This window comes from Dasypus novemcinctus, chromosome 14 (assembly GCF_030445035.2).
Source record: "Dasypus novemcinctus isolate mDasNov1 chromosome 14, mDasNov1.1.hap2, whole genome shotgun sequence".
NCBI lineage: Eukaryota > Metazoa > Chordata > Mammalia > Cingulata > Dasypodidae > Dasypus > Dasypus novemcinctus.
In genome coordinates this window covers 21517783-21542012 of record NC_080686.1, presented here as the reverse complement: position 1 = coordinate 21542012, position 24230 = coordinate 21517783, and the positions used below count along the sequence as shown (strand labels likewise).

At 40.8% G+C, this 24230-nt stretch overlaps 1 protein-coding gene across 2 annotated transcripts in view; it reads left to right on the top strand.

The window, feature by feature from the left end:
• The window catches only part of TOX (thymocyte selection associated high mobility group box), a 342324-nt gene that overhangs the window by 173500 nt on the left and 144594 nt on the right, over positions 1-24230 (top strand). For both annotated transcript variants that reach the window (XM_004484333.5, XM_004484334.5), the window contains one exon: positions 8678-8920. In XM_004484333.5, coding sequence (XP_004484390.1) covers positions 8678-8920 — 243 coding nt within the window. The remainder of the gene's footprint in view (positions 1-8677; positions 8921-24230) is intronic.

Sequence of the window (24230 nt, the reverse complement as noted above, 5' to 3'; positions counted from 1 at the left end):
CATGAATACATGCTACTCTTTCTACCAAAAATTGCACTTTGATAACTGCAGCTTGAAAAATTAGTACATCGTGTGTTTTTAAATGAAGATGATTTATTGCTATTGTCTAACATGGGAAGAAAGACAAAAAAATTGTTTGCAGGATCATTGGCTTGAGCACGTCAATGGCACTGTTGGACAATTCTTGCTGAGTGTTAAGATGATTTATGTAACAGACCGAAGATTTCCACAGTAATACATTATAGTCTCCAGCTATCAAGCCTTGTTCACGCAGAGACAAAAGAATCTGCAAAATACCTACTTCTGAAGGTCTTCCCAAAAGAAATTGGAGATAATGTTGTTGCTATTTAAACGCTTTTAGGAGAAATTTAAGCTCAACAGCATGATAACTTCTGAAATTGTACAGGGGAAGTTTATTATTTTTCTAATAAACTCCTCAGTTTACTTTGCATTCAGTTCAGTTATTTGAATCATGCAACCAGAATTCTCTTATAATAGAAGATGAAACATGTATTAAACATTGGTGTTTTTCTATTAGTAATTTTCAGAAATTATGTTACAGTGTAAAATTTAAGGCATTCTGTGTATGTTTGCAGTGCTATTTATTTCTCCTTCAAATAGAGATCTATATGAGAAACATATTTTACAGTCTTATGACCATAGCCATATTTTTAGTGTATGCATGATTGCATGAATCCATCACATGATTTAAGATTACATACAAGATGATATCTTTTGAATTCTTCTGAGTTATGGGACTTCTTGTCACCAGTGATTGAGGACTCTGTATAATGATTGCAATATGTGGACAGAGAGCCACATAATACGAGGCCCCGTTGGTGGAGAAATGAGATTTTAAACAAGAGAAGGAAAGGCAAGGGCCACGGAAACTTCCCATTGTTTGTTCCCAGCCAGCGTCTATTAGCACTCTATTGTAGACCATGTGAAAACCCAAATTCTCTGCAGTGAAAAGACACATCAGCTCAATTAACATTCCACTTCCAGATGTATTAATGTAGACTAGGAATATCAAATGAGAACAGGCTGTAGCTACAGGAAAGAGAAAATAATGCAAGCAGGATACCCAAGACAGGGAATATGTAAAGCAATATGATTGTAAAGGAATGGGAGTATATATTAATACTTAGACTAGGGGAATGACAAAGTCCAGAAATCAGGTGAGGTGTCCTCGGAATACTGAAATGGGGGATGCCTTAGTTTACCACAGGGTTGCCGATGCAAAGTACCAGAAATGGGTTGTCTTTCCTAATGGATATTTTATTAAGGTAAAAGCTTATTGTTCCAAGACCTTGAAATGTCTGAATCAAAGCACCGCGAGGGATGCTTTCTAACAGTCAGCTACTGGGGCTCCCGGGTCCTGCCACGTGGCAGTCAGGCATATGGCAGGGCTGTCTCCGCAGCCTCCAGCTGCTCCGTGGGCCCAGCCCCTCGGGGGCCTCTTTCTGTGCCTCTCTGCTCTGCTGGTTCCTGACTCCAGGACCTCTCCACCCTTGGGGCTTCTCTGTCTTTTAGCAGCTAGAGGAGAACCTAGGGTCCTCTCTCACACACGGCCAGGTCAAAATAGCAGAGCTTCCCTTTCCGGTGTGTCTCTTCCTCTGTGTCCCCATTTATCTAAGGCCCAGCAAGAGGGTGGAGACCCAGCCTGAGTCATGCCTCACTGATGTCGACCAGTCAAGAGGGCCCCGCACCCCCAGGAATGGACTCGTTCAAAAACATAATCTTTCTCTTTTTAGAATTTGTAAAAGAGCTTCAAACTGTCACAGGCGTCTAGGAAACATCAGACATGGGGGAAGGAGGACATAGACTTTAGGCAAATGGCTTAAAAGGCACTCAGATGGAGCAAATCTCAAAACAGATAGGGAGGACCCCTTGTTATTTTGCGAGTTCTAGGCTCGAAAGCCATCCATCTGTTTATCATTTGACCTCCTTGCCAACAATCTTCCAGAGAGATAGCTTTTCTGGGGACACAAGGCATTATGGAAGAAAGGCTAGGTTTTGTTGCAAACCTTCGCACTGATATCCTGGTTCACAAATTCATCGTGTCTCCCAATTGGATTGGTACGAGTTGCACTGTCAGGAATGATCACTTAGCTTTTCAGACCTGCCAGTGGGTGTTCACGAAGGAGCAGAATTTGGGGCACTCTGTACATTAAGTCATTACCTTCTGAGCTCTTTAGCATTTCTTTTCTGCTCAATATCTTCCCCACTATTTTTTACTCTTTAATTTTAAAACCACAACTTAATCCCACTAAAATAAAGGGGAAGCTTTATCCTAGGATTTGTGGGGAGCAATTAAGTGCACACATTATATACTGAATGGGACTGTCCTTTCTATAGTATGAGGTCTGATGAGTGGCAATAATGCTGAAATTCCTTTATAATGATACTGTGGGAGGAATATAAATCTTCAACCATATTGTCAGGAGTTGTTTGTTTTCTGGGACATGACTCAATCCAAGGCTTACATAAATCCACTTAACAACCCTAGCTATGCTACAGCTGCCATGTATCAAGAACTTTCTATGTGGCAGACATCTATTAGTAGGCCATTTGCATATAGTTTTACTTTTGATCCTATAAGGCCCCCAATGGGATAGCTTGGATCATCCCCTTTTTTGCAAATCTTGAAACAGAAGCTCATGCAGAATTAGGAAACTTGCCTCAGCACACAAACTATAATATTTTTCAGAGAACCTGGATGCAAACCCTGTCTATTTGGCTCCAAATCCTCAATCTTTCCAATACTGCAGAAAGTCACAGAAGGAGTCATTAGGAATCCACCTAACCAGTCCAGAGCCTATCTCCTTTTCAGCAAAACTGTAGCACTTGAGAAGCAAATAGCCATCAGGAGGTGTTAAGAAAATTCCTTGAAATAGGCCCTGAATCTATAATTTAGAACTATAAAAATACTCTCTTGAGGATGATAATATTTTGAAATTACCACTTCAGTGCTTCCTAGGGTCCCCTCATGACCTTGAAGAGCTCGTCCGTTTCCCAAAATTAGCTAAGCCTCATTATGGTACACCCCATAAATAACCCACATTCGTTGACACTTGGAGCCTGCTCCCTGAACACAGGAAATTCACAGGGTGAATTTTGTACTGTGTCTCCTGCACTACACGAGAGGACCCGTCTGACCTATCCCAGTACCAGCACTGCAATGAGACTCTTTGCAACTTTAACCACCGAGGCACTTAGGGTCAGGGAGAATCTGGTTAATTAGCAACAATATATATATGAGTTGTTGGAATGAGGAGTCAGGTTTGGGTCATGTAACATGGCTCTGGCTTAACCCAAATCACTTTGCATGCTTCTTAGTTTCCTATTTACTCTGGAATAATATGATGAAGATCCAAGGCAAAATTTATACCACTATCCCTAAGTACTTTCTCTCCATTGGTACACGTGGTCATTAGTGGCTTTATTATTTGCTGGGAGGAGATAGGCAGCCTGACTCAGGATACTGTCAAGATTCTGATCTCCAGACTAAAAGGCACAATAAAGGATGACAAGGAAGAAGACACCATCTTTGAACATCTATGCAAAAGGCTACTGACCCTTTAGCTAAAACAAATAACGTAACAGTGGGTTGGCTTAGTAACAGGAATTTATTGGCTAATGGTTTCAAAGGCTAAGAGGACTGCTTTGTCCTGGGGTCAGTATCTTCTGGCCAGCCAACGATCTTTGGGGTCCTGTCACATGGGATTGCACATGGCGGTACCTTCTCCTTTCTCTTCTGGGTTCCTTTGACTTCCAGCCTCTGGCTGCTCCCCATAGCTTCTCTCTCTGTAGCCTTATCTATAAGACCTCTAGTTATAGGATTAAGACCTATCCCAAATGAGGGTGTTTTAATTTGCTAAAAGCTGCTGGGAGCAATATACCAGAAATAGGTTGACTTTTAACAATGAGAATTTATTAAGTTAAAAGCTTACAGTTCTGAGGCTGTGAAAATGTCCAAGTCAAGGTATCATCAGAGATGCTGTCTCACTGACCGTCAGCTGCTGGAGATCCTGGACTCCTGATGCATGGCCAGACACAATGTGGTCTGGGTCTGTGGTCTGGGTCTCTGCCTTCTCCTCCAGGATTACTTTCTCCTGAGCTCAGCCATATGACTCATCTCTTCCCTTTCCTTCAGGCAGCCTCTTGGTTGCCTCTGTGCTCCACTGATTCCAGCCTCCAGCCTCCTGCCTCCAGTACCTCTCTCTTAGCCTCTTGGGGTTTCTCTATCTCTGTGGCTTTTTTCCTGTGGCTGGGTCGTTTCAGTCCTCCACTTATAAAGAACTCCAGTAAGAGGAACCAGGACCCAGCCTGAGTCCCACAATCTAATCAAAGGTCCTTACCTGAAGTGATCTAATCAAAAGTTCCCTAACTGAATCTCACGAAAACATCCCACATACAATAGGTCTACATGCACAGCAATGTGTTACCTTAAGAAGATAATTTTTTTGGAGTCCACAACAGACTGAAACCAGCACAGTGGGCCACACTTTAACTGAAGTAAGCTTGTCAAAGGTCCTACTTACAATGGTTTGTACCCACAGCAGTGGATTAAGAATACATTTTTCTGGGATACGTAACTCCATGCTACAACACTACTCTTTTGCCAGCATTCTGCCCAGAAATCCAGCCCCACAGAACCTCAGAAGACATGGGATTGACTTGTTGATGGCCTCTAAAACAGGTTTAAAAAAATGTCATCTTGACATCTCATGGGGATCTGCAAAGGTCTAATCCTGTGCAATATCAAATGATCTGTGGTCCTGAGAGGGTAGGAGAATGAAAGACGATTTAAAATCAAGGCCTCACTAAGATTTGAGGGAGGAAAATGGACTCAAGTCAGCAAAGGACCCCAAGTGAGCAGGCAAATGCAAGCGGTCCACTGTGACCCAAGGATGGCCTTAACCTAAGCCTTCTCTGGCCATTCAGCCCTTGGTCCCATCCCCAATGTCCCTGTCTCTGTGATAAGATTACCCTGAACCTTCCCTGGGCCCTCCTCATCTCATGGGACCCGTGCTGCTGGCCAAGCATTCATGGGGAGGGGGTGGGAGTTGTACCTGCTGCCTGCAAATAGCACCCGGCTGTTGTCAAGTAGCTGTCACCCGAGGGGTTCTGGTGTGGGACTTTGGCTTCCACCAGGTGGATAGGTGATGCTGTGCCTTCGGTGGGTGCTAGCTCTAACAGCCCTGAGAACCTGGGGCTCACAATTTCCTTTCCTAATCCTCTGCGAAGCTCTGGGTCGCTATAGGATGGTAAGTGCAAGCCACTTCAGGGATGCAGAGCAGTCCCAGAGAGGACACCCAGCAGTCCCCATAGTGCTCTAGTCTCTCCTCCTCTAACAGGATATTTTCAACTTCTTAACACACTGTGAAATTATTTACCTACCATGTTGTCAGTTGGTGGTGCAGTCTTGGAAATACAAAATATTTATTCAAGCCCATGGAATGACAGTGGTATAGTTAGAACCATCGTACCTCAAAAGCAGGGGTTCTTAACTCAAGGGGTCCATGAGCTTGATTTGAAAAACATCAATTTATTATCTTTATTTTCTCTGACCTCTAACTGAAATCTAGCATTTCCTTCACTTATGAATATATGCAATAAATAAATTACCATAGTATTCATTTCACCTGATGGGTAAAGGGGTTCATGAAACAAAAAAAACATTAAGAATTCCTCCCTTAAAGGGCCCTTTTAGCATTCCTTCATTCGTTTATTCATTCAGTGATTCATTTGTTTATCCATTCAACAAACACTGAAGACTAACTAGTTCTTACCAGCCAAGTTCATGGGAACAAGAATGGAAAATACTGAATCATATCCTATTGTAATATATCCCCAAACGTTGCAAATTATCTATAATGTAATGCTGACTACTGTTAAGTAACACTTATTCCAATTAGATTCAAAAATCAAAATAAAGCTGTCATGTCCTACAAATCAGTGTTGAAGGATTAGCTCATTTATTTCCACATTTTAAAAAATTAGTAATAAGTCTGACACTGAAGTCTTTGTAAATTCTGGGCATTTTGACATTTGTACAATAACCATTCTATATTTATATGGCATCAATTGCGTTGTAGCAGGCTCATGGCAAGTAACATACCATGACTTCCAATGTAAAGAATAGAAGCTACTGGATAACCTTGTGTTGTTAAATCTCCTGATCCACATAACTACCATTACTGGTTAAGTTGTGGAATCTGTAGTTTTGGTATATAATTGCAAGGCTTAAATAACGTTAATGTGTAATTACATGAAAATAAACCATGTAGCTTAGTTAAATTGTAGTGCAACTGTTATCACTGAATGTAAAGTGATACCAATTAAATGTTCCTTTGGAACACCACAAATTAACAACTAACTATTGAAGAAACTAGAACATAAAGTCATGGCATACCATAAATAGAATATCCTCGAGTATTTTCCAAGGTTTAATGGCATTTGTAAAATTCAAAACACTTTCCTCCCTCATCGCTGGCATTAATCGTAGTGCCTTATTCAGGAAAGTTTCAAAAAGGCACCAATTAACTTGTTAGAAGGCATGTGCCAATAAGTACCATATTTGCAATGTTGACAAAGAGACTAAGTTCTTTGCTCATATAGAGTAACTACTTAATATTAGTGAAGAGGGTTTTGGGGTGGAATTTGGGGCAAGGAAAAACCTGATACTAATGCTAATGTTCATTATTAAGTTAAACCTTATGAAATGTGTTGATTGAAAACAGGTGGGGATTAGCAATTTTGTATTGGTCAACCTAATAAATAATAGTGACTACATTCCTTCATACTCTGTTTATCATTTCCCAGCTGGGGTGACACTGGCCATGTTACCCAACTTCAGAGCCCCACTTTTCTCATCTGGAAAGCAGGGGTAATAACTACACCAAGGGCTATTGTGAGGGTTAAATGAAGATGGCAAAATAAGTATGAATAAAAGTGCCTCCCCTCTCCCAGCCGGCATCTTTTAGGCTTCTTCTCATACTAATACTTATACAAGAAACTGATGGCTAACATCTAGAGACCCAGGGCCTGAAATAAATCAGGCAAGTGAAAATGTAACCAAACTTGTAATTTTGACACAGAGTACTAGTATATTTTTCAGGCAGGAGATATATACCACTAACAGAAGAATTTGGTAGCGGATGATTACATTTTTAGAACCAGTGATTTTTTGTAAAGCAGAACTTCCTAGATATTAAAAAATATATATGTATCTGCAGGGAAGACTCAAACTTTGCCTTCGCATACTTTAATCTCTAATGCACACATGCCGCTACATGACCAGGTCTAAATTCCAGATGTTCCAAGTAGCTCTTCATTTAATCTTGTCTTCTGACAGCACCTAAACAAATATATCAAATCTTGTACAGCATTTAGCAAGTGCAACTTGAAGATTTTCTTTCTGTTAGACAAATAGACGCCATCTGGAAAAAATAACCCTGGGCACTTGGACATAGGAGCAGAAGGCTTATTGGCTGAACTCCCACAAATACCTTATACTACTTTCTTTGGCTTCCAACCTTTGCCTGCTCATTTTAGATCTTGCACACTTCAGCAAGCGCTGTGCTGTTAGACAAGGGAATCCTTGTTACCCAAGCCTTCCAATGAAGGCTCTCTTCATTTGCAGGATTATCTGGGCACAGATTGTTGTATTCCTGCCATATTATGACACCTGCTCTAGAAGGGACTGCTACATATCACTGGGCATTGATATGAATTTGTAACAATGTTTTCTCCTTCAGTTCTTCCTTACATTTCTCAGTGTTTACCACATTCCATTTTTAGACAGGAGTGTCCTCTAATCTTCCCTTCCTCCCTTCCTATTTTATCTAATGCTACTCACGAAAGGAGAAAGCTCTGGATATGTTCATGTTGTTTATTTTACTGGTTGACTTTTAGTCCTGAGTTAGTGTTCTAATCCTATTAGTATTCCTTTGCCTTTTAAAGTTGAGTGAAATGATGTTAAACGATCCCAGTGTTACTTTTCAGATTTTAGAGGAAGCATCAAATAAATATAGTCGATGGTCAGAAATCATGAAAGCAATCTTCACCATTATTTTGGTGGCATAATCTTGGTGATGAAAATAACTTTCCATGGCATTTTTTCCCCATATAGCACACTTTCAATGTAACCACACAGCAGCCTACATAAGTTACTTCTGTATTAATTATTTTTCTTCTGTCAGAAGTGAGCACGTAGCTTCGCAAAACCAAAAGCAATTGCCCCAGAACTTCTGGAATTCGCTTTATTACAATCCATGACCTGAGCAGTTAGGGATCCCCCCGAAACATGTTTGGTCAAACATGAATTTTATAACTAGCCTTCCTTCCCCACAATTCCCATGAAAAAGGTATTCAGCTAGATGAAAAGTCTGGAAAAACGTAAAGGGACGTTTGAAATCTCTTGAGTTCAGCTTCTTGGAAAAAATAAAACTGCCTCCTGGAAGCACTCTCTATTCCGGAAGTGGGTTTTGCCTTTGAGACAGTTTGCTTCCGGGTACAATGGGAAAATGGCAGCAGAATATGCTGGGTGTCTGAAGTGGCTTGGCCAGCACTGTAATGCTCCTTGGAATACTATCTGAAGGGGACATGTTCATGATGACAAAGAACACGGCGATGCCCATTTGGCGACCCTCTCCCTCTTCTCTCTTCCCAGTCCTACCCTGGCCCCAGCCTGGAAAGCGAGGACTTCAACATCCCACCCATCACACCTCCCTCCCTCCCGGACCACTCCCTGCTGCACCTGAACGAGGTGGAATCCGGCTACCACTCTCTCTGTCACCCGATGAACCATAACGGCCTGCTCCCGTTTCATCCCCAAAACATGGACCTACCTGAAATCACCGTCTCCAACATGTTGGGACAGGACGGGACCCTGCTTTCCAACTCCATCTCTGTGGTAAGAATCGACTCTCTCTGTGGTGGGGAGGCAGGGGCGAGGCGAGCGCAAGGGATAATTTGATGGAAGGAGCTTTACATTGAGATGACAGAGCATCCTCACAAATACATTTTGGTTGTTGTTCTTTTTGGAGGGGTTTGTTGTGGGGGTTTTTTTGCTATGAAAAAACGAGTTTTTAAGCTATGGAACATGTTCTCCATCGACCCTCTAAAATCCTAAGCAGTTTTCCATTTTATATTTAAGTCAAGGCAAAGCCTATTAATTACTTGTTTGATCACTCGTAATTACAGCCAGAAGTACTGAATAGTATTTTGACATTGAATGTGCTGTCATAAAGTCAGACTGGCTTATTAGCATTCAGATTTTTAAAATTATGTTTTTAAAAAAAGTTATCTTAAAAGGCACCACCTTTCAACTCAGGTTGGTAAAATCCGTAAGTAAAATTGCCGTGACTGAGATGAACTGCCATTAAACTTGATTTCCTTCCTATTTTCCATTCTCATATTATACAGATTTACTAATGGGGAAGCAAGAAAATAACTTTCCTTTCATAGTTCGGAGGATCAGAATTTATTACCTCCTAAGTGGTATAGTCTATTGGATCCGTTATAGCTGTGAAACGTTTAATGTCTCAAAGTTCTCCAGTTTGGCGGGATATGTGCAAAACTAGCAAAAATCAAATTCCCCCACCCAGGGAATTTTTTAACAAGCATCCTATACTTGAGAAATACTATCCTATCATAAAACCTTTCCTTCTGATTTTTATGTCATTTAAAAACTTAATAATTTCTCTGTATGTGTATCCCAAGTACAGGAATAATTTTTTGGTGGTACACAGCCAGGAGCAGAGCTTTTACAATGAAGTAAAACCCTCCTCCCAGGTCTGGAGTGACTTTTAATTGGCACTCTTTGGTTGCCCTGTTTACTCACTTACCAGTACAGTTAGCTCGTCATTTTCATAATACACTGAACAGTTCCATCATGTTCATGAGCACAAATTGATTAACTTGCTCATATTAAGTTGCTTCTGATTTTTAAAAACGATTTCGTATTGTCACTTATCTAAATCGTTTGGAGATATCTCTCTAGCATGTGAGACTTAAAGGGAAAATTTTTTTTATTTTTTATTTCTCTTTTGTTAATCACCAGCACAAGGGGGAAAGGAACCCCAAAGTAATTTCTTTGGGAAATGAAACCCAGAGCCTAAGTCACGACAGTGTTTGGCAGCTACCTGGGTGACCCGATGGGGAAATCTCCTGTTCCGTGCTAGTGATGGCAGAAAACTCAGCCCTCCTGGTTCAGCTGATCAGATTTTATTCTACTTATGTAGATTTATCCTCAGAGTGTTAACTATGACTTCATAAAATAGCAAATGGAATTTTTTAACAAACATTAAATAGTTGAAGCCAAATAATGTACTTTAAAGTTGTCACCTTGAAAAGTCACATGCTTATTCCTCTTTGGGACTAAGCCTTGAGATGCAGATCAAGTCCAATAAAGCATTCTGGGGATCCCCTGTTCCCAAAGAAGGAGAGGAAGGGCACATGAAGTATATGAAATACTAATTTTATCTTCTATGATCCTTCCTCATGGTGGGAATGGGAATTGGACCACAGGAGGGATAAATCAGATATTCAGTTACGTAGTTTGAAATTCAGAGTCGTTTTTCCTTGATATCATTGACCTCCTTTAGAGTCACATTTTACTCTCCTTAGCATTCCTAGGACCACCTCGATACACACACCATTCACTCTTGAAGACATTCTTGTTATAACTTCGTAAACAAGGGTCTGGGTGTTACCCAGGTTTGCTGCCCATAGCAGTCAGTCCTTCCTCAAATGACACGCTTTTGACTAGACCTTGTCACAGCCATGACGCAAACCTGTTTCTAGACCCTTCTCTTGCTGTGCTTTCCTCTCTCCATGTCAGGAGCTTCCACTCATTCAGATTTCCTTGTGCTCTCCGCACCAACCCTCTGCAAACACTGGGCTCATGTCATTTATTTTTGCCTTGACGTGGTACTTCCCTTGCAAATTTTAACACATCGTGGGGGCAGAAGGGCAATGAATCCTCTCTTTGGCCTAAGCTACAAGAATGAAGCCCTAATTTGCCATTCTAGTTTTTGGCAGGGATTGTCATTAGGACAGTGAGCTGTCCCAGTACTGCTCAAGCCACGTTCGCAATGGAAGTGGACTTCTACTTTGTCTTCTTATAGTACTGGTCCTGGCATTTTATGTTGCAAGCAAAAACCTACCCCAGCAGATAACACTCCTCTTAGCAATGGCTTTGGATAATCTTCAGCATTCTCCAGTAGAACTTTCTGTAATAAAGTAGAGATTCTATAATGGGTGCTGCCCATTAACGATAACCAATGTGACTGGAGGACTAACTTTTAAATTGTATTCATGTAACTTTTATTTATATAGTAAATTAAAATAATTGTACTTGTATAATTATATAAATATTAATTTGTGTTATTTTTCATAACTACAGTTGTATCTATGTGTCATGACTACAATATGGGGCAGCAGAGGTTTAGTTGAAGATGTTGTTTCTATCATCTAAATCTATATTAAACCTATTTTTCAAGCCAGTACTTTCTATCTTGGAGGAAGTAGATTTGGAGATAGAGTTTGTAGGAAGAATCCTGTTTCAAACCTGCTCTCTCTGGCTGGATTCCAGCAGCCAGAGTTTGTTATACTGTAAAGCTGCAATAGAAATCTAAGAGAATTGGGAGAATCGGGGGCTATCTTTTGTCTATAAATTTCTTTGAGGAGTTAAGAGTCTCTTCAGTTCTTGTTTGGCGCCATCATATGTCTAAGATGCTACTGATCAATATGTACATTTTGGATGCTTGCTATGGTCGAAATGTTCGAAAGGGTCCAAAAGAACCGTAAGATATGGTCTTAGCCTCTCAGTAGCTTTTAAACTCCAGTGAAAGCATACACAAGCATCCCCGATTAGAGATGACTAGAAGGGCTAACCTCAGTTGCAGTGACCAGGGCACCAGCAGGAATTTCTAATTGGAAGCAATTATAGTAATCCAGTTTGGCTAGTTTATAAAACATAGTGGAAAAGGTAAGACTGCAGTTAAGGTCTGAAAGATGAATTTCATTTAGATAAACAGAGAGGAAAGAAAAGGCATAATGGAAAGCCTGTGAAAATCAGGTCAACTACTTTAAGTTAGGAGATTTGACCAATGGCTTCAAAAGCCAATGAAAGGAATGTGGGCTCAATGTGACAAATTATAAGAAACCATTGGCCGTTTTTACTCAAGGCAAAGGATGATGAAAGCAGTGTGGTGGAAAAATTATTCTGACAGTAGTATCCTAGATGTGCAGCAGTTGGTAAGAAACGGGAGTTGTGGAAAACGTTAGGAACTGGTTGCCATAATTCAGTCAAGGGCACTGAGCTACACCAGGGTGGTGACGTTGAGAACAGAGAGATGGGCTATTAAGCTGTTTTCCTACCATTCCCAAACAATGGTGGACCTTCAGAATTACATAATTTAAATTTGAGAAACTCCAAGGGATTATTTTCTTTGAAATAAACTTTAAGAGCCTAAGACTTTCTCGTCACCCTTCTTTGGGAAACTTCCTTCTTTGTAGTAAGTTTTCTTTGGGAAAATTTACTACAACTCTTTCCAGGCAACTTTGTCCATGTCTAACGTGATCACAGAATTCAACAACAGTACTGCTAATGACTGGTTTGTCAGCCATTGAAATATATTTATGTGGGAAACGGACTTTGGCCCAGTGGTTAGGGCGTCCGTCTACCATATGGGAGGTCTGCGGTTCAAACCCCGGGCCTCCTTGATCCGTGTGGAGCTGGCCATGCGCAGCGCTCATGCGCGCAAGGAGTGCTGTGCCACGCAAGGGTGTCCCCCGCGTGGGGGAGCCCCACGCGCAAGGAGTGCGCCCGTGAGGAAAAGCCGCCCAGCGTGAAAAGAAAGAGCAGCCTGCCCAGGAATGGCGCCGCCCACACTTCCCGTGCCGCTGACCTGACAACAGAAGCGGACAAAGAAACAAGACGCAGAAAATAGACACCAAGAACAGACAACCAGGGGAGGGGGGGGGGAATTAAATAAATAAATAAATCTTTAAAAAAAAAAAAAAAAAAAAAAAAAAAAGAAATATATTTATGAAGAGGACACAATTTAGGGCATCAGTGCTCATATAGATAAAGAAAGAATGGTTATAGAAATTACAATGTAGATGCCGCCTACCTAGAAATTACAATATTCTTCCTGGCTGTCCTGCAATATGGGAACACCTCATAAAAACTAACACCTGGAAGTTCTAAATAATGATTTTGTTGTAAAATTTAGACTCTTATGAGAATAAACCACCCTAGGCAGATGTATGTAGAGCATCAAATAACTCCAACTGCATTTTCAAAACACTCTTCAGTATTATTAAAGCTGACCCTTTTTGTCATTAGTACTGCATGCATATTTTTGTGTTAATATCATCAGATCGTGGAATTTTAGAATTTGAATCAAAGAGGTGAAAGATATTTTAGGTCTCACATAGATACTGTATATATTTTTGACATTGTAATGTTTAATAGACATGCATTGTGATGTGTAATGTATGCATGTTTCATATCATATAAATGTTTATATATAATAATCTTTAGTGAGATTTTATTTTAAAGATCTGCCTCTGTTTCTTATCTCCAGTGGAAATATTGGTGACACAGTTACACTGGTTGTGTTTCCTACAAATGTCTAACATATTAGAAAAAAATCTAGCCCATGTTTTTAAAATGAGTATCATAATTCTTTAAAATTATGCAACCCCAATAGACTTTCTTCCATTCCTCTGTTCACCTGGTCCCTTTTCCAATGCTCATGAGCTAATAAATTGAAGAACTCATAGATCAATAAATTAAAACTAAGCTGAGAAAGGTGGCAGGGCTAGCATTTCTCCAAGTGCCTAAGAGGCCAGGTCTGTCCTTGCTGCTTTAGATATATGATTTCATTGTTTCGTCTCACAAACACCTGTGAGTCAAGCATTATCCCCTCATGTTTACTAATGGAAAGTGGAGTTTGGAGCAGCTAAGTGACTTGCTCGATGACTTAGGCAGTAAATGTCCCGGCTTTCCTATCTGAAAAATGGGCATAATAATAGTCCTTACCATGGGTTAAATGAGCACTTATGACCATTATGAACAAAATTATGGCTTGCTTAGACCAGTACCAGCACACAGAAAACATTTTATAAGTATTTGTTCTATAAAATGGGAAAAGCTAGCCTGTATGACTGTCTCAGAGAAGTTAAAAATGCATGGGAGAGAAGGTTTTTCAGAAGATTTGCTTATACTCAGGCTTTAATCTTCTTTATATCAGTCAAAAGAAAAATGAATATAAGTCTGATGTTAATCAAGTAAGTCTTTCCCTGCCACAGAATGTATTTGTATTTTGTAATGATTAAAACACACTGCCTCCATTAAAATTCAGCCTCTGTCACTTGTCAGCTGTGTGACCTTGGGCAATTTATAAAATCTTTCTGTGCCTCAGTTTTCTCATCTGTAAAATGAGTATAATAACATATTTAATTCTATATGTTGTGAGCACTAAAGTTGTTACCATGTCTGAAGTAGTTCTGGCACTACTTTTTCCCCCCTTTTTTCAATTTCCAAAATTCTTTATTAGATAAGTTCAACGCTCAGTAACTTTAAAATGTGCACAAATAAAAACGTAGTAACTCACATTGGCCAAAGGAAAAAAGGTTACAGAAGAGAAATGGTCCTTACTAGCATTGCTTACTGATCTGACAAAATGGAAATACTGTTTGTTTTTCTTTCAATTGCTGGATTTGAGAGTAGTAATTTGGAAGGTAAATGGTATCTGATACCGCTTGATACATAGTTAGATGTAGTCTATGGGAATCCCCTTTTTGAAAAAAAAATAAAAGTCAGAGAAGGATGATTTGATTTTCCTTTGAACTTAGCCATAAACATATGTAGGAATGCCTCATATATAGGGTAAAATTTCTTCCTTAACAAATTTCCTAACACTTCCTTTTCGTATATTCTTGCCTGTGCCATTTTATGCATTTGCATTTCATCAGGACTCCTGCAACATGTTGGTTTTCTGGCACTTGTTAAAAGATTCCGTTTACTTAAAGACCCTTTTTTCCCAGGATAGGCTATAAAACCAGGTAGAATTTCTTTAAGTGTTTGCTGTGGAATAAATGTCAATTCGTTCTGATTCTCTAGCTCCAAGTTAAACAACGATTCAAGACCCAACATTCAAGAGTTCCATTTTTCTCAAAATCCCTGACTGACTTATTTATTTATTTATTTTTTGAGGTGCCAGGGAGCTGGGGATTGAACCTGGGACCTTGTATGTGGGAAGCCGGCACTCAACCCCTGAGCCACCACGGCTTCCCTGAGTTGGTTTTTTATTGTTTGTTTTGCTTGTTGCCTGTTTTTATTTTCCCAGGAGGCACTGGGAGCCATACCCAGGACCTTCCATGTGGGAGGTGGACGCTCAACTGCTTGAGCCACATCCACTCCCCCTGAGTTAATTTGGTAGTGAGTGGTTGATCAGCCTGTGCTTCTCAGGGCACGTGGAGTCTGCCTGAAAGAGCACTGGGCTTAGAGTCTGGAAAGCCAGGCCCTGCCTTGGACAAACTCATTAGCCATGGACAAGTGGCTGCGTCCATCCATGAACCGGTGGGGGGTGACGAGGTCGGTGGGCTCCACGCTGAGCTCCGGGAGCTGGGGGAAGCCAGGACTCCCTCTCGGCAGCATTGCCCTGATTTGTCTTTGTTTGCATTTCTTGTAATATCTCACTTGAACAAAGGATTCTGCCCTCTAAAAGGACCGAAACCACAAGGCTAGCTGGTCTCTCAGGGTCTTTCCAACGAACCTTTTCCTGTGACTCATGTGGACTACAGAGTCTGATCCAGGTGTCATGACTAACTCGATTTGCCACTTCAGGTGCTTCATCATTTTCCCGGCTATCACTTTGGCTTTCTCAATGTATTACCTGTACCCCAAAGCCTAAAAGACTTTTAAGGTATTCACGTCTACTGAACAGATCGTTTTTTTGAGTGGAAAATGCTATCCTGCTTTTGCCATTGAGAAGAGGGCGAAATGGCTTGTGTGGACGGATTGTCCTGTGGTTGAAAAGAAGCTGCAGAACTATTGGGGATGAAAGGTAGAATAAGAAAATGCCCATATTATCATAACTGTTGATGGTTTAAAAAATCCTCTGATTCCTGCAAACAAATCAAGAGCCTCTTTTCTTTCCCTGTCCCCTCTGGTACAGCCACCACTGGGTTTTATTGGGGCGGGGTGGAAGGGAAAACGTGACCTCATGGAAAGCCATCTACGCTTCTCTGCCTGGCCGATATGTGGCGATGGCTTGTTCTTTGTGCAGTCAACAGAAGCTCTTTCATACAAAGGAAAAGCATGCAAAGTTTTAGAATGGCCTCACAGAGAGGCGCCATTAAGGCCCTGCGCTTTTCCTAGCGCATGGCTCCTAATGACACATTATAGAAAATTCATGATGATGAAAAGCAACAAAGGAGATTTCAATTTCTTTGAATGCTTCAAATTTCAAGTTCTGGAGTTTCAAATCGAAAAAAAAAAAAAAAAGATATTAAAAGGCAATAAGATTGGGGGGTTTATTTCCCAAATGCCTTATTTTTCCAGGCAACAAAAGCAAGCATAATGTATATACTCAGACTTTTTGTCATTTATAGCGTTCAATCCCGGCCCACTCTGCATTCAAAGGCCACTGTACAACTGTTTTGACAACCATCCCTTCAGTAGGTCCTGTGCAGGACACACGAAACCAAAGTAGGGACGTTCCTTAGGTCTACAGGGAGTGCCATACATCAGCGAGTTCAGATATATTAGAGCAGCATGAATTTCTAATATGTTGCCATTATGGAAAAGACCACTGGCATATTGCATAATGCGGCTTTCAAAGCCGGGCAGAAAATGTGATTACAGACAATTTGATTACTGTTTTTAAAATAAATATTTTCCAAATCTTGAGGTATTTTATTTCATGTAAATGCCTCAAGTATGGAACAGTGGATTAGAGCTAAAAATCTTTCAGGACGTGAAGGAGCTGGTGATGTCAGCTCCATTTAGATATGGAGTAATAGAAGCATTAGTTTAAAACGAAATGGATGTCACAGTGGCTTGTTTCATTCTTTTAAGAAAAAGCAATAAAAAGAAATTATTTAGCCCACTTTCACAGAAGAAAAATGACGAAGAATAATTATTTAGCATTATGCCACAATTCGTCAAATGCTTAGCAATTACAACCTGGTTCCTCACACACACACACACACACACACAAATTATCCTTTCTAAAAAAATATTGTAACACTTGAAAGCAGTGCATTAAATTTGCTTTAATACTGTGAAGAAATGGACTGGATTTTTGTTCTTATTTTTGACCGTTTATAATAAAAGTATATGGATTTGTTTCCTGACAAATTCCTAGTAAGGTCAGAAATAAGTGTGATTTTGGTTAGTTGTTAAGCTCTGTGTAAGCCCTTTGTTTGCTCAAAACAGACTACTTTGAATGGATTCAGTGTGTTAATGATTTGAACTATCTTTTCATGCTACAGTAAAATGCTATTCTAAGCTAGTTGCCCTAATTTCAGGAAATTATGCCAAGTAATCAAACTCATTTATGCCAAGTAATCAAACTCAAGATTCACTTTGTATTTAGGGCCGGTTGTACTTTTTCTTTAGCCCTGGACTTGATGCAAATGTTTGCTTCACCCACACATGGAAGAAGTTAAAAAGCTATAAAACCAGTTCTATAATTATAATGCAATAAGCAAACTCTGGTTGTTATTCAATCCAGTCTCTTTAAGTCTAGGCAGAAGTAACCTAAACCATTTAAGAAAGGTAGTTTTCTACTTTAGAGCCAAGATTCCACAACTTCCCTTAGTAGCCTGTTTGTGTTTAATTAACCTTGTAACATGAAGTTAAATTGCAAAAAGAGATTTAGTTCCCTTCCAGGAAGTTCCTTATTAAAGTTAAACCAAAATCTCTTACTGCAATTTAAGTCTACTTTGCTTTAAGCGTCCAAATGCTTGGAGAACAGTTGATTTCAAGTAATTGACATCTATTAAGTCAGCCCTGCAGTTATGTTTTACCTGGCCCGAATAACCCCATTCCTTTAACCTTTCATCAGAGGTCATATTTTCAACTTTTTAATCAAATTAGCAGCCTGTATTTTTTTTTTTAATCTTGTTCTCTTAAGGGATGGCAACCAAAATGGGAAGCAGCACTTCAAATAGAGCCTGAGATTGCAAACCAATTTCTGAAGTTTTCAAATTGTGCTCCACCCCCGCATGATAAGGCCTTCCATAGCATTCACTGTATTGCTGATAGGTTTTATGTTGACCCAACCATCACTCTAGAAGTGTCTCTCAACTGAACTAGCATCTAGATATTAGTCCCCCGACTTGCATGTGTGTGAGTTATTTCAAGGGCTAAAGGCAAACATGGGTGCAGGACATCATGGTGATGTTGTCTAAGTCATCTTTTTGCTAAATGTCTACCCGTCATTTTAATAGCCCGTCACAAAAAAGGAGAAAGGAAAATCTAGGCAGTTACATTTACCGGTCTTTGAACAATAAGACTCTGAGTAGGTCCACAAGGTAAGAATGGACACCTTTCCAAGGCCCTAGATTTCGGTTAGTAGCTGTCACCTCCAGCTTGTTAAGGAATTGTTTTCTAAAGCCGAGGAGAGGGGGCTTGGATGAACATGGATGAAAAAGAGGTGAGAGGGGGTAGAAGAAATACACAGCAAGTTAGAACAGAATCCCGTTTGGTATAGAAGTCATATAACTGGGGCCAGATAAGCTGGAGGCTCCGTCTGGGGTGAAGGTCCTTGTTTGTGGTACATCCTGCTGTCACCTTCACTTCCTTGTCATTGTTGGCTTCCCTCTTCATTTCAGGTTTAACTAATGTTCCCTTCCTCACTTCCTACCTGAATAACAACAATAACAATAGCAATACCGCTTCATAGATCAAGTATTGTCTCTCAAGTGGGCAGTGGGCCGAGCTCTTCACAGGCATCCTCCTCCTCCTTTCTCTTTCCTTCCCTTGCCATCTGGCATTGGCACTCAGGATATACCCTTCCTCCTCCCCGCATGAAAAGGAGTTTTTCTTTCCCTTCCGCTTTGCTTCTTAAGCTCTTTACTGAAAAGAGGACCTAGAAACCCGGAGTGCTTACTGGATTTCATTGTGGAGATCTTAAAGCAGAAATTTCTGACAATAATAATACTGTATAAGGATTTTGCTGCACATAGTAGGAGCTTCATAACTGTGTCTCATGGAATGAAGAAATGAATGAACCCGTCTCTCCCCATGGGAACCCTTAACGTTGTATGTTACGGTTCATTATTGGTTCTAGTATTGACAGTTCTGTGCTATAGTTTGGCCTTCTAAAATGGTACAAACATTTTTCCAATTAAAAAAAGCATAACATCATGTATCAGGGGTTCTAAATTTACTGAACCTGCAATAATACTTTAAATATAGCAAATTAAACCCTAAACATACATTTAATCATTTTAGGCTTATGATTTAATCACCTGCTGATTAGTTATATCCTCTATAAATTGATGTATTTGACAACTAAGCACAATTTATAGTGGATCTTCTGGTTTGATGACTCCTTTTTTATTTTTAGGATAGAGCTACTTTTATTGAGAAAGACTATCTGCAAAATTACAATTCTAAAGGAACATTTCTGCCTAATCCCCCAAAATCTTAGTGTGTGTGCGGGGAGGAGAGGGGAGGACAAAAGGAGCAATATGGAAAATTGATATCCTTTAAAGATTTGCCTATCTGACCAATGTTTATTTTTTTTTATTACAGAATGATTCAGTCTTTGACTAGCTGTTTGCTTGGTTTGAGCAAGTAGATTGTTAACATTTAAATGCTGCATTATAAAGCCATTTAGTCATGGAGTCATAGGAAAATCAGTCTAAAATACTTTCCAGGATAACAATGCGAACAAGAACATTCTCATTGCAAGACACCACTTCCTTCATTATTCATTAACTATTCTTATCGAGAGTATATGGGAACATTTTAAGAGTAGATTTTTTTTTTTCCATTTCAGTTTTCTTTTCCAATTCGAATGTTCTAAGTTCTCTTGTGTGTACAAGAACATATTTGCCTTCTTATTCTGCCCATTTATACACTCTTCTCTGCCAGCAGAAATATACACTCCATGGGAGAAAAGGCAGGAGGTACTGTAGGATCTTTGACCATTTGTATAGACATTAAAATATTAGATACAACTTTCTTTTTTGGTATCACTTAAAATACTACAAATAGCTTCATCATCCAGGGAACAGATCTTTTTCCCCCCTTTTCTTAATAAATATATTTAGCATTTTAAAAAATGTGCAATCATACCAAATTGATCATTGAACTTCTCTGAATTTACTGGTCTGTACAAATTCCCCAGGGAAATATAAGTAATATTTGAAGGAGAGAGCATTTTACTCCTTTTTATGTTAATAATTCAGAATAGCAGTTCTATCTCTGACAGGCAAGAAACTTCTTCAAAACATATGACATTTAAGAAACATTAGTCCTTAACATTCAAGGAATTTGTATTTTCATTGATTAATAACAAGTTTTCCAATCCCCAAAACATTACACTATTAAAATGTTTCATATTGCTCTAGTGTTAGATATTTAATTACATTCTCTACTGACCAAAAGACATAAATAATGGTCTAGCAAATTGAGATAGCACCTTACTTCATTCATCATGAAACTTTAAAGTGCTGTGGGTGAAAAATAATTCTTCAGTTCTAAAGGTGGTGGACTCATAAAGGTTATTACTAAAGACAATAAGTTATTAAGACTCTCTAAAAGAAAAGCAAAGCTATTAGCACTTTAAAGTCTTTTCTTTCCATTGTGATGTATGCCTATTTTATAATGCTTGAACAACTAAATGGGAAAAGGAGAATAATCAGGTGACAATCATGTAACTAGTCATCACATAGAATTAAAGTATGCTGTTTGCATCTGGTTTTACGTATCTTTCTGTCTCTCTGCATAAACATGGTCACACATTCATGGGTTGATTGTGTGTGTCTGTGACTCTTATCCCATTGTCACTAGCATTAAAACATAACAGCTTCAAGGCCAACGTATGGCTGAAAATATCAGGGGTCAGCAACAGCCATTTCTCCACTGGGCAGACGCCAAGTGTATCCTGCTGGGTTCCATGGAGAATTTTCTCGTTTATGTGGTTGTCTGTGTTTCCCCAAAGCCACTGCAATTCAGAGTCCAGCAGCACACGAGGCTAGCCTGTGTTTCCCAGCAAATACCAGACACTCTGCCTTCTTGGAAGCTGTGCTCCACCAGCATTTTGCCCACGCATCCCGTATTGTGGGGATAATTTCATTGTTACCTCAGATTTCCCGGTGTTGTGCGAAACACATGTTAGAACCCAGGATGTGGCAGTTCTCTTGGGAAGGCGAGCGTCATGCTGATGAAAGATGTAGAACATTGGACTCCATGGAAGATCAGATTCTAGAAGATGGCCCACTCCTTCAATTGCCCAGGAAATGTTTTCGTCTGGCCTTCTGTGAATGGAGAAGCCGTGTGAGTGCCATTAAAGCAGGCTCGTGCTGGGGTCATGCAGCCTGGACTTGGCTCCTGGCTTGGCCCCTCACTAGCTGCGGCTGACCTTGGGCAGGTGCCTTGAGCTCTCTGTGCCTCGGTTTCCCTCTGATAGGGTTTCTGCCTCTGAAGCCCTCTGGGCAGTACCCTGCGGACGGGGAGTCTTTGTATTGGCTCCTCTGAGTCTCCGTAGCCATGTATTTGGGTTTCCTTACGTTCCTGTCATTCCTGTGCTTTTTCCTTATGTCCATGTTCAGTGGGGCATTCTGAGAACTAATATATTGACATTTATCAAGCGCCTGCTCTTGCCAAGACACTGGCTTGATGTTTTACCCACGAGTCCTCCTTCCTCCCCACCGTCACCCTGGGAGATGGCTGGCGTCATCCTTGTGTTACATGGAAAGTACCTGAGGACCCAGGGGTGGGTGGCAGGTGAGCAGCTGGCGGGTGGCCCAGGCAGCCACGTTGCTGTTCTCCTCTACATTTCTGCTTTGTCAGGGGCTGTGCCCTTTCCTCAGTATATATGAACTGAAAGATTTAATGGAACCTTTTGTCCTCTACACCTAACACTGATGAACTTGGCTCTAACTGGCTGTGCCAAACCAGGCAGCGTTCTCGCTCCTGCCCTCTTGCTTGTTTTAAACAGAATAGCTCACATTTGCTTATGTGGCTGAAGTGATCATTAGAGAGAGCAGAAGAGGGCGATCATGTATTTTAGGGAAAAAAAAGATGGGCTTGGGAATTCTTCATCTCTGAGTCTGTTTCCTTACCTGTAAAAGAAAAAAAGGATTTGACTACAGAATTATTGGCACTGTCAGAGGTGATGGGGATTAAGTGAGATAGGAATGAAGCATTTCTAGCAACTCACTCTTTAGGTCCCTTCTCTAGTCGTATGGAATGTGTTAGTATTCCAGTCAATGGAAATTGTTAGCTACTTGCCTAAAACTCGGTGATTTCAACTGTGCTTCTCTCCCATGAGGAAAGCACGGGTACATCTTTGGGTAGTGACAGACCCCCTATGGTTATCTGCCACTTGCCATTATTGGTAAACCTGAAGATGCTCTCATCCCCTCCATCTCTAGTATAACAAATTTCACTTTCTAAAGAACCAAGATATTTAAATTAGCTTATAGTCAAAGGAGGAACAATCCTGGGCATCTTGCCAATGATAGCAGGTCCAAAATTAGCTAGAAATGCTCTTCTCTTTATAAATTCCCGTTGCTGCTTCTGGTGTGTTCCGATTTGTTTTTCACTTTGCAAAAATTTGAATATTCTGTATGACATGGAATTTATAATAGCCAAAGAAGGAGAGAGTGAATGGTACATAAACTTTGCCCAACTTTCCTTCATTCCTGTCCAGTAGAGACAAGTTCACATGGCTAGGGGTCACAGAAGCCTCTGGCAGGTCAAGTCCAGCATGGGCACTGTGCCCAGACCCCTGGGCTTGGGGCGCCCTGAGATACACCTCAGAGTGCAGGTGAGAAGCCCTGCAGGTCTGGACCTGGAGACAGCCCATGAACCAAGACCGTGCCCGCTTGTGGATTTCAGAAGTCATCTGCATCGACGGGCCTCTCTTCCTCACCCAGCCTAGGCAACGACCCCGCCCACACAGAGATCCTTTCAGAGAGGTTGGGGGGCAGGAAGGGTGGGCACCAGACACTGGCTACAGAAGTTACTCTGTGTGCAGAGGCCAAATCTGAACAGGGCAGGACTTTGAGAGGTTGTCAAAGTAACTGAGAATCCAGGGTAACCCAGAACTCAACTGCTTGCAGAAGGTCTCCTCAACAGGCTCACCCAGGATGAAGGTGCCAGGGTATTAAATGGACCAAGGTGGGAAACGGACTTTGGCCCAGTGGTTAGGGCGTCCGTCTACCACATGGGAGGTCCGCGGTTCAAGCCCCGGGCCTCCTTGACCCGTGTGGAGCTGGCCATGCGCAGTGCTGATGCGCGCAAGGAGTGCCCTGCCACACAGGGGTGTCCCCCGCGTGGGGGAGCCCCACGTGCAAGGAGTGCGCCCGTGAGGAAAGCCGCCCAGCGCGAAGGAGGGAGCAGCCTGCCGAGGAATGGCGCCATCCACACTTCCCGTGCCGCTGACGACAACAGAAGCAGACAAAGAAACAAGACGCAGCAAAAAGACACAGAAAACAGACAACTGGGGGAGGGGAGGGGAATTAAATAAATAAAAATAAATCTTTAAAAAAAAAATAAATGGACCAAGGTGCTTTTATGCACGGCTGTCTAGTCTCCATGGCGATGGTGATGGGACACACCATGGTTGCCAATTTGGTATAGTCAAGGCACAGTAAAATGGGCAGCACAGTGTTAGGTGGCACAGAATGATGGAAAAATAATTCTCTTAAAAATAGTATAGTAAAGAGCTACTACTCAGAACACAAAGTAATTTAAAAGATTGAGTTAAAATGCTGATGCATTGAAAATTCAAGCAGGTTTTACTGGTATAATGGAAAGAATGTTGAAATCAGAATGTCCAAGAGCAGGAAATCCTGAACACCATGTCACTGTGCCCAAACTTCCATTGGTCAAGCCTTGATAAAAAAATTAGACCCTTCTCAACCAGGGGATCCTCCCCAAGTTACTTGTGCTATTTTCCCGTTTGTAAAATGGAAGTTTTGGTTGCGTATTATGTTTTCTTCCTATTTGTGAAGTGAGGATTTAA